Here is a 15,480-nt window from a genome sequence, read left to right as displayed (position 1 = left end):
GCATAAGGACTCTGTATGTTTGGGGGTGAGGAAAGTCCCCACTACAGAACACAAAGTATTATTTTCAAATGTTTCCTGAAGGATTATTTTATTTATTTAAAATCGGCACTCTTTTGTTTTAAGCATTTAATCTATCACTTTGCTTACTGCACAGGAATTTTGCAGCCAGGCATATGAACTTTGGTTTTAAGCCATGTTAAAATTGTAACAGGAGGGTCAGGCATTTCATACTTGACTTCAAAAAAAAAAAACAAACACCCCAACACCCTTAAAAAGAGGTGTGTCAATGAGCACAGAGGAGATCACCCTGGAATTTCTTCAGAGGTCAGAGATGGGGCCAGTGAGCAACTTGGTGCTTTAGAGCAACCATGCTGGGAAGAGATGTCTCTCATCTGGCTGCTACAGGCACACCTCAGGGATTATGCACATGAGTTTGGTTCTGACGATGACTGAAGTCAAGAAAGTCATTCCTTTTTAAAGACATTGAAAATAACCTTCAAGACAATGTTTCGCTTACTCACAGCTCTTTTGGTTTTCAAAGCCACTTTTGTCAGTGTCTCAGCTCAGCAGCACTGGAATTTCCCCAGGGGATCTCAAAGGCAGTATGAAAATTCCACTTGTACAGGTAAGTGAATTGGTTTTGCAACATCAGATTGAATGTTTAAATTGTCAGAACTTCTTAATCTGCATTTCTCTGAACTATGCCTTTGTTATATGGATAATATATTTGTCACTATACAATTGGTATACTTTTTTTCAGAAGTTGAAAATGTATGTTTAGCTGTGAACTGTTTTTGGTAAGCTTCCAGTGGAATAACAACAGGTGCTTCAAGCCTTCACCCTAAAGTCTTCCATTGGAAAATGGAAAACAACTGCATATGAGATAAATTTTGATAAAAACATTGTTGTGCTTACGGCAAAAAAGAAATTTGAGAGAATGTACATGCTTACCATTTAATAACTATTATTTGAGGAAGTGCTCAAACTTCTGAGGCTATAGCTATGCTACAAATTTATATGGGTTATATATCACTTAAATAGTTGTAGCTCCCCCCCCCCCCAAAAAAATAAAAGAATTCTGGGAACTGTAAAGGAGAACTCTAATCCAGACTCACAGAATACATTTCCTAGGGACTGTTGTGGAGAAGAAATGACTGTTAGACTGGTTTACGTTTTCAGTACAAATATAGCAGGCTATCACATTTTGGATGTACTATGAGCAGACACCAGTCATTGGAAAAGACAATAATGCTAGGAAATGTTGAAGGCAACAGGAAAAGAGGAAGATCCAACATGAGATTGATTCACTAAATCAAGGAAGCCATGGGCCTCAGTTTGCAAGACTTGGGCAAGGCTGTCAATGATAGGGTATTTTGGAGGTCATTAATTCATAGGGTTGCTATAAATTGGAAATTACTTGATGGCACTTCACACACAACACCTACACAGTGCCACCAAGAGTGAATAGACTGATATAATAACAGAGTGGGAAATAATTTCTGGGTAGATAGTTCATCCTTCATTGAATGATTAAGAATGGCAGTTGGTTCTGACAGAGCATGAGGCAGCAGCCTTCCTTTGTAACTGAACAGGAAATGATCCCATCAGCTCCAATTCCACAGTGAATGGGGCATAACTGCATGGTCCAGGGCCCTGTCTCCATCATAGGTGTTATACAAGATCCTTTGGCTGGGATGTTTTTATGTACTTGCCAGAATACAGCACTCAAAACAGGATGGTCCTCTGATTCTGATATGTCCAATGGGGTCTAATGTACAAGCAATGGAATCTAATATATATCACATGGGTTAGTTATGGAATAATTTCCTGCTTCCAACTACAGATAAGAGCCCAGCATAATTCTGACCTGTCTTCCTCTTTTCCCATCTCCATAATGCTATTTCCACTAATCATTTCAGTCAGCTGATGGCCACCAGGTATCTCTTAGTGGGGAATGCCCTGTTTCCCAAGGGGACTTCTTTTTTTGGCCAATATGACAGAATTAAAAAAAACCCACATACAACAAGAAATAACATTAGATCACAAGTAAGACAGTTCCATTTAACTACTTTACCTGTGACCTAAAGTTATTTCTTGGTTTTGTTTTGTTTTTGTCTCACATTTGCTTGTACATGCCTGCTTTTGGGAGGACCCTGTTACCAGATTGCCAGTTGAAAGAATTTTAATTTCTACTGTCTCTGATGCAATTTTGGCAACCCACCTTAATGCGAACACCAGTCTTGGGAACAACACATTTAATCCGATCCCAGGCTTCTCCTCCAAGTCCTTCCTTTCTACATTTTATAAATACAATCTTTAAAAAGACAACAAATTGTCATTGGTTTCTTTTAACACATATTTGTTTTAGGATGCAGCCCAGTAATGGAATTGCCTTATCTCCATCATAACTAAAAAATTCCAAGGAACTTCAGTGAGGTGGGAAATATATGAAGGCAGACTCTGTTCAGAACACATTGATTCGGTCTCTGCTTGGCTGCCATGCATGCTAATGCTTCACTTTCTTTAATCAGGACATTTTTTCGGACTCTCAGTGAAGGAGTCTACTCGTATATAATGGCAATAAGAACTCACTGCCAGCATAGCAATGACATGACTCATCGTTTTTACTCATTCTCAAGACAGTCTCTGCTGAGAGGGCATAAAGACATCTTTGAGCCTTCAGCAAGACCTCATTCTTCCATTCAGTGCTGCCTGTCGGGGCATTGTACACAGGCTTTGTGTTCCTTAAGAGGATTTATTTAACACACGGAGGAAAGTTCTTTCTCATTTCAGGAAAATAGTTGCCAGGGTGTACAGAACAGCTGCAGCAAGATGGCAGCTACTCTTTACTTCGGGTTTGAAGACTGATGATGACTAAAACTTGGTCGCACCTGATGGACAAACGACTTGTTTTCTAATTTTCTTGGGTATTAAGAACATGATCTTTCTTTTTGCAAATAAATTAAAGAAGTAGACCTTAACTGTTCTACTCAGAAATAAATCCCATGGGGCTAACTCCCAGGAAAGCATCTTTAGGATTCAGATCAAAAAGGTTTATTATGCGCTTTGTTGTCTGTCTTCTGTTGTTTTAAATTCATTTATCTAGGATTGCCTGATCAAATTTTCAAATGATTCTGCAGGTGCTTGTAGCCTGCAGAAATACCTGGAGCCCTCTAGGGTTTGCAATTCCAGTTTGGGAACTTTCTGGAGATTTGGAGCCTGGGGAGGGCAAGGCTGGAGATGGGAGGTTATACCTCAGCAGGTGTAATGCTGTAGAATCTACCCTCTAGTACAGCCATTTTCTCCAGGGGAACCCATCTCTGTAGTCTGGATTCTGGAAGTTCTACAAGCCCCCGTGAAGGTACAATGTCCCCAGGGAGGGGGAAGTAAGAGGGGAAGGGTAAGATGTATGATTTCCACACACAAAGCCGTGGCTTTAAAGAAGGAGCAAAAATCAGGAGTCCAGAAAACCCATGTTAGAGGCAGAAAAGAAGGACCAAAAAATTGATCAGGAGCAGCCTGTGTGGAACTCTTCACTAAACCTGGTGCACACTCCTGACCTGATAGGGGGAAGGAGACTGTGCAGAAAAGGCCCTAATATGGCAGTGGGAGCCAATGGGACTGGGTGACCAGAAGAAGGCAGTGGCAACCACCAGTTGGCCTTTTGGGCCCAGGGGAACAGAACTTCTTGGAGGTTGCAGGACCATCCAGGACTACCCTCCAGTAGGGAGGGTTATGACTGATACCCAATCCACTGGGAAAGGTTGGCTGCTGGCAGTGACTGTGGTGGGAGGAGGAGGCATGCTGCTGGAGCTACAAGGAACCAATGGGTACAAGGTCAACAGGGCAGTCTGTTGGGTGCCTTAAATATTGTGATAAAACACACATAGAGGGTTGTTGGTGGAGAAGAACTGGATGGATGCTTTGTAATGGGGTATTGGGTGCAGCTAACCATAACGCCCTCCAACAATGTTGCAATAAAGGAAGTTGAATGCTACTGTTTTGTGAGTGTTATTTCATGTCCAGGGAGGATGGAACCAAGCCCACTCTCCAGCCTACCGTATCCTCCCATGCTCCAGGTAGCCTGGGAAGTCACCAGCCGAACAATACTTGAGATTTTTCTCTTTGAGCAGTCCTTGGAGCAGAGGATGAATCCAGCCAGCAAAAAGGCTAGGGTTGGAAGGGGAAATGGATTAAAGAAACAGAGCAGAAAGTTTCATACATTGCCTGTGTTAGCTAGAGTTGGTTTTACAAAGTGAAAGGGGGAGGCTGCTTTTACAATAAAGTCCACACAAGGCTTGCTGCCTTAACAAAGAAAGGGATATTCATTATCGATAAAAGATATTCATGCTGTGACAGGCAGAACAGGCATTCTAATTAGTTTCCTAAGAAAAGCTAGAGAGAGATACCCAGGGCACATCTTGCTGTCATGGAGGTTAGGGAGGGCATGCATAAGACAAGAAGGAAAGGAGGCAGCCAGAAGAAGGCCCTTATAGTAGCATTCTGGGTAAGCAAAGAGACAGTGGCAAGAACAGAAGAGAGAAATAATACAAAGGGATCTGACCTGTCCACCTTAATAGCTCTACTGCCCTCTCTGGAGTACTGGTGTGCTTGATGCAAAGTGGCATTGTACATGCCTTCACTTCCAACAGTCCAGTCTAGCTGGAGAAGTTGAGAAGTAGTGAGAAGGACAGTCTGAGTGAAAAGGGGATTCCTGCATGATCCTTGAGGGCTGATATCCTCCACAGCATTAACCATGGCCTGAACGTTGATGGGAAATCACAGAATAGAGTCATTGTCAAGGAAGTTTCAGTCCCCGCAAGAAAACCTGTCTACTTCCTTGTAAGTCAATATCTTTGTTTGCAGTCCATCTGAATGTTTTAAGTTTAAATATAAAACATGGAGTCTCACAATCTCAGACATCATGTGGAATCATGGAGATGGCTCAAAAGCATGGCTACTTACTAGGGGATGGCGGTAGGTTGCCAGATTCAGGTTTGGAAACTCCTGGAGATTTGGGAATGGAGCTTGGGGAGGACAGGGACCTAGGTAGGGTACAATGCCCTAGGGTCCACCCTCCAAATTACCCATTTTCTCCAGTGGAACTGATTTCTGTAATCTGGGGATGAACTGTAATTCAAGGAGAGGCCCCACCTGGAGGCTTGCATCCCTCCGTTTACCCAGGGCTTCTTTGGGGGTCACAGTGGAAGTTGATTTCTATATACATCACACATATCCATTAAGTTTAATGTGAACAATGCACAACCACAATGAAATATTCATCCAAGACCAGGGAATATCAAGAAAGAATGGTATTGGGTTACCAGCCTCCAGGTAGTGCTTGAAGAGCTCCTGGTATTATAACTGATCCCCAGATGACAGAGATCAGCTCCCCTGGGGAAATGGCTGCTCTGAATGGTAGATTCTACAGTATCACATCCCAGCTGTGCTCTCTCCCCTCGTCAAACCTTACCTTCCATGCCAAAATCTACCCCAAAATCTCCAGGAATTTTTCAACCCAAAGCTGACAACCCTGAATTCAAAAGATCTAGAAAGGAACATTATTTTAGACTGAAGAGTCCAAGAATCTTTGTATGTGTAAATTGGGAGGTTTGATCCCTAGGATCTCCAACAAAAAAGATCTTGAACAGCTGGTCTTGGGAAAGGCCTCTTTTGAAGATTATGGAGAGCTGTTGCCACCAGACTGAGCAATAATAAACTAGGCGGACCAATAGTCTGAAATGGTATAAGATAGCCTCGCTTGTGTCAGCTTGATATATACAGAGATAGGTCTAGAATTTGACTTACTGTGGAATACTGAGCAAAAAGGAATTGCTTTGCAGATATTGATGCATGTCTCAAAGGGAGACTTGGCAACCAGGTCAATTGTGTCAATATTCCAGAATTCTACATCTGTTCCAGTTTGCCAAGCTGTAAGTTGGGTAATGTCAGTGGCCCCGTGGCGCAGAGTGGTAAAGCAGCAGTACTGCAGTACTGTGGTCTGAACTCTCTGCTCACGATCTGAGTTTAATTCTGGTGGAAGTTGGATTTAGGTAGCTGGTCCAAGGTTGACTCAGCCTTCCATCCTTCCGAGGTCGGTAAAATGAGTACCCAGCTTGCTTGGGGGAAAGTGTAAAAGACTGGGGAAGGCAATGGCAAACCACCCCATAAAAAGTCTGCCGTGAAAGCAACGTCACCCCAGAGTCGGAAACGACTGGTGCTTGCACAGGGGACCTTTCCTTTCCAAGTTGGGTAATGACAAGAGGTCTTGTCATGTAAATGATGTTATTCTGTTCCCTCTACAATGCAACTAATCAGAAATGAGAGAGATTTCCATTGAATGATTACACAATTGTGCTGAATCATGTGAAATTCAAGTGTAAAAATGCCTGGTAGTAATTTTCTTAACTGAAGACTGGTTGTTTTTAGTGTCCTGCTGAAATAAGTTTGGTTGTTTTATGGTTTGAAGGGTAGGCAGGAATTCCTAAGAGTCCTTTCTGCTTAACAGAGTCCTATATGCTTGGTAGCTGCATTTGCCTTTCCATGGATTTTCTTCAGAAAGAAATGAATCTATTCAATCTTGGGAGCCAGTAGTCTTGGACTAAGGTTCAGGAGACCCATAGTCAAATTCCCGGTCTGTTGTGCAGCTCACTGACTTTGGGCCAGTCAGTCTCTCTCAGCCTAAACTAACTGACAGGTTTGTCATTGAGGGAAGGAGAGAGTTCTGTCTCCACAGTTCCTTGGAGTAAGTAGGATAAAAATGAAACAGATGCAAGAGACAACTAGCAGAACTTAAAAAAATACATATATCCCACTTGTCAAAAAAGCCTTCAACTGTCTTAACAATCACACATTAAAACACACACGTACACCACAAGAGAAAAGCAGCACAGCAATAAATAAATTAACTAAAACTCCCTCCTCTCCCAACAGCCAACCAGGTTTGGATCAATGATACACACCCATGGTGCATTCACACTACACTAAATAATGTGTTTTGCAACTGGATTGTTACAGTGTAATAATAGGAAAAATCCAGTTGCAAAATGTATAATGTAGTGTAGTGTGAATGCATCCTCAGCCCAACCTACCTCATGGACTGTTATGAGGCTGAAATTGAGAGGAGAAAAATGAAAGCCACTTTTGGTCCTCATGGGAGAGAAAGGCTGGGCATACTATATTTTCCTACTCACTAAATGAAAGAGGATCCTATCCTCATTCTGCAGCAGGTGGGAGAACTTGACAGAAGATCAGTACATCTAATTCAGACCTTAGAGTAGGCTATCCTAATGGGAAATTCCTTGTCTGGACATCATAGTAGGAAAATGTATGTAAGCGTTTGAAGTAACTGGGAGGGGAAAGCAAGTGGTGCAGCTGTCAGATTCCTGAGACAAATCAGCTTTGTTGTACTTCTTTGATTTCACAACACAAGCCCACATATTTTAAATATTTTCACATGCAAACAGAGAGAAACAGCTTCTTTATGAATGCAGAAGTTGCTCTTATAAATCGAACTTTCCAAATATTTTGCAATGTAAATCAAGGTAGTAATCAATCATCCTCTTTTGTGTTCACAGAGTGAATCAAGTATTAGCCACAATTTAAACAGTGATATCTAATTTGGTATTGATTTTCCAAATAAATTAAAAAATACAATAGTCAAGGGTATTGAGTTGAGGACAGAAATACACATGTCCAGGCCCATCACAAGCAGGGGTCATTTTGTAGAAAAATAGGTGGTGGAGCTCATTAGCATAACTCATTAGCATATGCCTCCCCCAGCCAAAAGCAACTTGATGCAAGAAAGGAGAGCCCCGGGCAAGCAGGCCTCACTCACCTGGGCTCTTCTGGGCCACCTCCCCCTTAGTCAAAAGGCCAGCAAGCCACCTGTCACCTAGGCTTCCCAACCCTCCCGCCCTGGTGGGGGACCCCAGAATTTCCACCCTCTTCCCCCACTCCCCAAAAAAACGGAAGTGGGGGAGGGGGGAAACGGCGCTGGGGAGCATGGCGAGCCGCCCGATCCTGGAGCGGGCGAGGCCGCCGCGCCGCTGCCGACCCCTCCCCGCCCACCGCAGCTGCTCCTCCGAGATGGGCCCAGGCTGAGCCCATCTCGGAGGAGCAGCCAAGAGGTGGCAGCAGTGCAGGCAAAAACAGCGAGGCAAAACCAGAGAAGGAGAGGGCGGCGACAGGCCAGGAGCATGGCGAGCCGCGAATCCGGGCCCTTCTAGGACCCGGACGCGCGGCTCGCCATGCCCCCGGCCCGCCTCCACCCCCCCTCCGATTCCACCCCAGAGGCGGAGCGGGCAAGGCCACCACGCCGCTGCCGCCCCCCCCCTGCCCCACCGCACCTGCTCCTCCGAGATGGGCTCAGCCTGAGCCCATCTCGGAGGAGCAGCTACGGCGAGCGGAGAAGAGGCGGCAGCTGCACAGCGGCATTGCCCGCTCCGAGATGGGGCGGCTCACCATGCTCCCCGGCGCCATTTCCCTCCCTCCCCCCCTAGCTCCACCCCAGTGTCTCCTGGCTCCACCCCCAAAGTCTCCTGGCTCCACCCCCAAAGTCCCCAGATATTTCTGGGACTGGACTTGGCAACCCTACTGCCACCCCAAATCACATAAGTGGAGAAAGGGTGGTGCGGGCTTCTCCAGGGGTTAATGAGGGCTGCTGGGGGCTTAGCAAAGCTCCTGGTGACTGGCTGACTGCCCACTCTTCTAATCTATGGATTGTTATGCAGCTGCATCTACTGTTCAATGGACAAGGTAGGTAGGGAGGAAGAGGGGGAACCATCAGAAAGGTTCAGGAGCTGTGTTCTTGTGAGCTCCTGCTGAATCTGAGGCCTGATCACAAGAATTACATGCTTTGAGCTTACATGCCTATAGAAAATGGGTCAACGCCAATCTGAATTTTGAGACCAAGTTTATCTCCATATCAGTTAATATTTCATTGTGTACCACTGAAAAAAAAAATCCAGGGTTGGATCAAAACCATAGGTTTTTTTTTTGTAGCCTATCTCATATAATTTGTGCATCTGATACAGTGGATTCTGGTTTATCTGTGAACTCAGTCATCTCTCTCTTTCTCAGATCCTACACCATTCCTACTTTTCAACCAAGGAAGTACAGTCTTTAGAATAGATACAGAGGGAACCAATCACAAGAGAGTGGTGACCCATGCTGGTTTATCAGCACTGATAGATTTCCATTATGAAGACGGATACGTCTATTGGATAGACACTCAAGAAGGTCTTCTCCAACGAGTACGCCTGAATGGCTCAAATCAGGAGGTAATGGAATTCTCAAAATGCTCTGTGGCAAGTGACATTCACAATGTTGTTTAAAAATCGCCTCTCTCCCTATTGTTCAAAGGAGAGAGAGATTTATTTTCATCTGTATTTTGTGCATCCTTGAGAATGTTGTCGAAAGAAGTTTTGGGTTATAACTGCTCACTCTGAAAACACAGGCAAGCAGGGTTATCAGGACATGGTAAAGGGTCCAAATTAGTGTTCAAAAGATATAACTAGCTATGTATGTATGGCAGAAAACATTGCTGAAGTTCAGGTCAGTAAGTACTGCTGCTACATGCGTGATTACTAGGAAATAAACCCTAATAAGATGGGGTTACTTATAAGAAAACATTTATGTTTTATAGTATGTACATTTTATAGCACCTGTCAAAGATGGGAGTTTCTGACCCACTGTGGCTTTGCAAGGATGATTTTATTACCATGTTGCCAGACCTGGAACCGTGGATCAAGTCCCCTTCTGATAGTTTGACCGAGACTGGGTTTGGACTCTCACACAAGTAGTAGAAGACACCAATGAAAGCAACAGGCTTTATTGAAAAGATTTTAAAAGTGGTTCAGGCTTAAGCATAAGGCAAGAATAAGCAGGTGTAATAAAACAACAAAATCTGTGTTCCTGCATACACATGCATATATGATGGCAGGTAGGTTACAATACATCTTCATATGAGCATAAGTGACAAAGTAGGTTGCCAGATGGTTATAAGATAACTTTATAGGAAAATGGACCCCTGACCAGTATAAGCCGATCAAGAACATTATCCAAAAGATGATTCTCAAAGAACAGCAAGACTCCTCCCACCCATCTGAGAGCAGTTAAGTTAGATCACTTTGATATCCAAAGGGGGCAATCTTAAGTTTTTCATCTTGGCTTGGGGGCAATTTGATACGGAACTCTCCCCATGTTATTCTTTAACATCTGAATGGTACATCAGTAAGCAAGCTGTTGCTTTAAATTTGTGACATGGCCAAACACTGGTATTTAAACTGTCAGGCTGATTGATACATAGGTGACCATCTCTTTTGACCATGTCATCCTAATAATTGTAACATGCTTCTAAAGCGCATCGACTTTAGTGTTTTCCACACAGGAACAGGCAGATAAAGTTTCCCCATTGCTGGCTGCTAATACAGCATGTTAGCAACAGGACTTCCACATGGCAGGTTTAAGTACATGAGTTCCAGTGCCTTACAACAGAGACCCCCAACCTTTTTTTATCCCAGGGACCAGCCCCAGGGCTGGCTGGCCCACCGCGGTCCCAGAGCCAGCGGCCGCCCCTCCCGCGGTGCCTCCCCCTCTCCCCGTTTTCTCCTCCCTCCTCTACCCTGCCCCTGCAGCCTTGCCTCCCACCCCCACGCAGCCTCACCACCTCCTGTTTTTACCACTTTAAGGCCACTTTACCACTTTAAGGTGAAGCACCTTCCAGACCGACCTCCCCCTCCACCGATCAGCTGATCCAATTGGACAGGAAAACTACGGCAGTGTGGCTGTTTCAGCGGTCGCTCGCTGCTTCTGCCCCAGTTTCCCCTGCTGATTGGATCAGCTGATCAGCAGGGGGAGGGGGAGGTCAGCCTGGAAAGTGCTTCATGGCACCGTCCTCGGCCTTAAAGTGGTATAAATGGGGGACGGCGAGGCTGTGCGGAGGGATGACGAGGCTGCGGGAGGGGGGAGGCTGCGTGGCCCACCTGGAAACAGGCCATGGACCGGTACCGGTCCGGGGCCCAGGGGTTGGGAACCCTGCCTTCCAACACCCTAAAGAGTGATGCAACCTGCAATACAATATTTTCATGATATTTTAGTTTATCTTTTTTGTTGTAGACAGTTTGCTATACAGGAAAAGATATCTCTGGGTTTGCTGTAGATTGGATAAACCGAGGGATTTATTTGGCTCACTATGAGAAGACAACCATTGAGGCTATCAGCTTGGATGGAAACCATTCCAGAATCCTTTTCAAAGATGAATATCATCCCACAAGCATTGCAGTTGACCCAGGCAAAAGGTAACTGAGATGGCTCTCAAAGAGATTGCTGCTGAGTCAATGAAGTATTTCAAGGTAATATCTGAATAGTTGTGAGACAGGGTGTTCATAGCATGGTCCCTTGAGTAAAGCAGAATTATTATTACAATTTAGAATTTTAGAAGGTTCACATTTTTCATCAAATTATGATGCTTAAATGCTATTTAGAAGGCCTCCAGTACATTTAGAAAAACTTTTAAAGGAATATGAGTTTACTGTTATCTTTAAAGATTGGTGGCTGTCATCCTTTGGTAGTTTCTTTTTTTCCTAACAGTGCAATCCTAAACAGAGTGACACCCTTTTCTAAGTCTTTTACCTCAGTGGACTTAGAAAATATGACTGATCAGGACTGTATTGTACATAACTTTTAGAAGCTCAGCATCATTCAAGTGACAGACACCAATTTTGGGGGGGAGGGGGGGACCAGTAATGTTTTTAAAAGGTGACTCATCAGAAAAATATTTAGTCTCTCTTTCAGGGTAATTAGCTTCCAGAACAAAACAAAACAATCACCGCTCAATTATAAATATTTTTTAAATTTTATTTATTAAATTATGTCATGTATAGTCTGTCATTGTCACTGAGATTCAGATTCCCTAATGTAAATCAGTGCAACCAGTAGGAAAAATACATCTAATATGTGAAATAATAGGACTAGGTACCAGGATCTAACCTCAGCCTGAAAACAGAGATTTTTCATATACTTCTTAGAAGGCTTATATGACCTGCTGGATTGCTATTGAAAAAATTAATAACAATAATTGATTTTTCCCCTACAGTTTTTTATTTTGGTCTTCCATTGGTGATGTTGGTTGCATCTACAGAGCAGTCTTGAATGGAAAAGAGGTATGGAATATTTTGAGGAGCATGGGAAAAATCAAAGCTATTGCACTGGATTTTATTGACGAGAGGATCTTCTGGATTCAGTATGCTGATGATGACACTTCCAACATTGGAACATGTGACTATGATGGTGGTTCTGTCCAGTTACTCAAACAGGCTGTGCGGTATGTTTTAGAAAGCAAGTGTTAAACTTGAACATTCCATAGTCCAACTCAGGCTGGTATGTGCTTGGATGTAAATGTCTGCACACATATCCCTAAAATGGATGAACAACTGCATGTAGAAGAAGAATTGCAGATTTATACCCCACCCTTCTCTCTGAATCAGAGACTCAGAGCGGCTTACAATCTCCTTTATCGTCTCCCCCCACAACAGACACCCTGTGAGGTGGGTGGGGCTGAGAGGGATCTCACAGCAGCTGCCCTTTCCAGGACAACCTCTTCCAGAGGCTGTGGCTAACCCAAGGCCATTCCAGCAGGTGCAAGTGGAGGAGTGGGGAATCAAACTCGGTTCTCCCCTACCCCCCAACAGAAGAAGTCTTTTGTCAGGGGTTAGAATCATAGAGTTGGAAGGGACTTCCAAAGCCATCTAGTTCAACCGCCTGCACAATGCAGGGAATTCACAGATACCTCCCCCCCCCACTCTCATCTGGTGTGGTCTGGTCTCTGCCTCTCTCTCCAGGCTGAGGACTCCTCCCTATCCTCCTCTGGAAGAGAAACAGACAGAGATAGGGGGGGAAATGGTGTCCTGTACCAGCAGGCCAGATACAGAGAGAGAGATGGGGAAGGAATTTAAGAGACAGAGACAGATTGAAGTCCTGTGCTTAAGACCAACAAAGTTCTCAGAGAGAGACAGTTGGTCTGAAAGATATCACTAAAGGCCTCTGAGGGAGAACTCATTGGGGCCAGTCCTAACTAGTGCTGCCAGTTCCAGGTTGGTGGGAAATTCCTGGAGAATCGATGGTGGATTTGGAGTTGAGACCATAGGGCTTCAGATAGGACTTGCAAGGCCCCAGGCTGGGTGGGGGTTCTCCCGGGCTGGGTGGGGGTTCTCCCGCCCTGGAAGTTCTCAACTCACTGGCCCACATTGGGTAATTGGGGGGAACCTCCCCCGACATCCCTTGGCATTGCCGATACCATAGAGTTTTCCCTTACCAAATTGCTAGAGCGTTTTGGAAAACCATAGTTTCCCCAAAAATGCCTAGAGTGGCCGGCGCGCAGCACTGCCAGCACAATGATGTCACTTCTGGGTGACATCAATGTGCTGCGTGCACAACACATGTATGAAAAAAGTCCCCCGCCGGAGGCTGTGGGGGACTTGGCAACCCTAGCTTCAGAGCAGGGTTTGCCAGACCCAGGTTCTTGCTGTGAAAGCTGACTGGATGATTTCGGATAAGTCACAGACTTTCAGCCTAACTTGCCTCTCAGGGTTGCTGTTCAGATCAAAGGTGGGGGGGGGGGGAAGGAAAATGATGCAACTGTGGGGAGAGACCAGGCCCATAGCTAGAATATTTTAGTGGGAAGGTCCAGGGGATAAAATCTTAGATGAGAGGGCCCATAGGGTCAAAATGACATCACAAATGATGTCACAAAAAGAACAGTGCTTCTCTCGAGCAGCCAAGCTGCTTCAGAGGCAAACTGAGGGGCACCAGGTCAGAAGCAATAAAAGGAAGTGCCAGGGTGACAAGGGAAAGAAAATGAGCGCCTGCCTCTTGCTGCTTTTGCTGCCCTGCTGCTGCTGCTTGCAGGTTTGGGGGAGCGAGAGTGAGAGTGGAGAAGACTGCTGCTGCCGCTGTTGTTCCTCCTCGGCCCAGGAGCATGAGGCAGTGGTGGTGGCAGGAGGCAGCTTGGCTCTCAGTCCCTCCACTCGCGTGTGATGGGACTGCCTGGAGGGGCCTGGACCACCAGGCCTCACCACTAGCTATGGGCCTAGGAGACTCTGTCATTTCCCTAGTTGGAGGCTGCAGGAAGGGGGAAGGTGATGGAAGGCTCGGCCCTTCCCAGCCAAGCCGGCATCGCCGGCGTTCAGGCTGGGGGCCGCATTTGCCCGCCTGGAAGAAGGAGAGCAGGCTTTGACAGCCCCAGCCCATCCGGGGTTTGAGCGGGGCGTGGCGCCAGGGCTATATAAGCCCTGGCCCCGCCCGACTCAGTGCGGCTGTCTTCTCGGCTCTCTGCCCTCCCACCCTCCCTTGGCAGTACAGGTTTCAACCGGTCGCCTTGTTGGGGGCCAAGTAGGAATTTTTTCATCTCCGCACAATTGGCCCATGTGGAGTTGTTTTTCGCCTACTTTGTACTGCCTTAGAGTGTTAGGTTTTGGGGGTGGATTATAAGTTGGTCGCTGGCCGGGGAGGTGTTGGCCACAGTGTTTCAGGGGAGCACCTATGGCCTAGCACCTTTGGTGCGTGTGGTCTGTATGAACCGCAGATGGGCTACACGGCTCAGTGCGGGGAATGCAGATCACGGGGAGCCTCACCTGCGGCGGATCTTTCCATGGGGGATCGATGCTAGCCCAGGTGGAGAAAGGCTGGAGGCCTGGCCGCTCAGTTACAACCCGAATATGGCGGGTTTGTGCTGGGGGCAGGGTTGCTCGCCCTTTGACAGGGCGGGGTCCGTGGGTGACCCCAGGGGCCTGTCTGGATAGGTCTTACCCCTGCCGAGTTTACAGATTAATTGAGTTTAATAAAGCGGCCCGGTTTAAACCCAATACTTGTGTCTGTCTCTTATTTCGACTAGGGGGGCAAAGCTGAAGTCAGAGGGGCAGATAAAAGGAAGGAGATAGGATTGCCACCTCCAGGTTAGGAAATTCCTGGAGATTTAATCCAGGAGAGGGTGGGGTTTGAAGACAGGTGGGACCTCAGACAGATACAATGCACCCTCCAAACCAGCCATTCCTTCTTGGAATCCACTGCTGCCAATCTCCAGATGAGGGCTGGAGATCACTCAGAATTACAACAGCTCTCCAGACGGCAGAGATCAGCTCCCCTGGAAGTGGGGGTGGGGAAATGAATGCCTTCACTTGGGTGGGAAGACAGCAAGGGGCGGGGCACTTGGCCAGAGCCTCTTTCTAGAGCCCATTTATTTTTTCTCTTCAACGGGTCTTATTCCTATAGATTATAAATGGTTTGTTTATGGGCACTGATTCTAGGATGCTTGCTCATATGTTCTCTCTCTCTCTCTCTCTCACACACACACACACGTGCATGCACACATTTATTGTTCTGCTTGAAATGTAGAATATGGAGGCTATTAGAGGGGTTTGGCCTACAAAAAATTTCAGCCTCTGTCTACCACAGTTAGATTTCCATGAATTCAGCTGCTGT

General features: G+C 45.8%; 1 protein-coding gene across 2 annotated transcripts in view; it reads left to right on the top strand.

The window, feature by feature from the left end:
- Positions 1-15,480, top strand: part of EGF (epidermal growth factor) — a 75,557-nt gene continuing 60,077 nt past the window's right edge. For both annotated transcript variants that reach the window (XM_060246928.1, XM_060246929.1), the window contains exons 1-4: positions 1-625; positions 9,082-9,281; positions 11,119-11,300; positions 12,098-12,325. In XM_060246928.1, coding sequence (XP_060102911.1) covers positions 505-625; positions 9,082-9,281; positions 11,119-11,300; positions 12,098-12,325 — 731 coding nt within the window. In that variant the 5' untranslated portion in view covers positions 1-504. The remainder of the gene's footprint in view (positions 626-9,081; positions 9,282-11,118; positions 11,301-12,097; positions 12,326-15,480) is intronic.

Source organism: Heteronotia binoei, chromosome 9, assembly GCF_032191835.1.
Source record: "Heteronotia binoei isolate CCM8104 ecotype False Entrance Well chromosome 9, APGP_CSIRO_Hbin_v1, whole genome shotgun sequence".
Taxonomy (NCBI): domain Eukaryota; kingdom Metazoa; phylum Chordata; class Lepidosauria; order Squamata; family Gekkonidae; genus Heteronotia; species Heteronotia binoei.
This window is presented reverse-complemented; position numbering and strand designations above follow the sequence as displayed.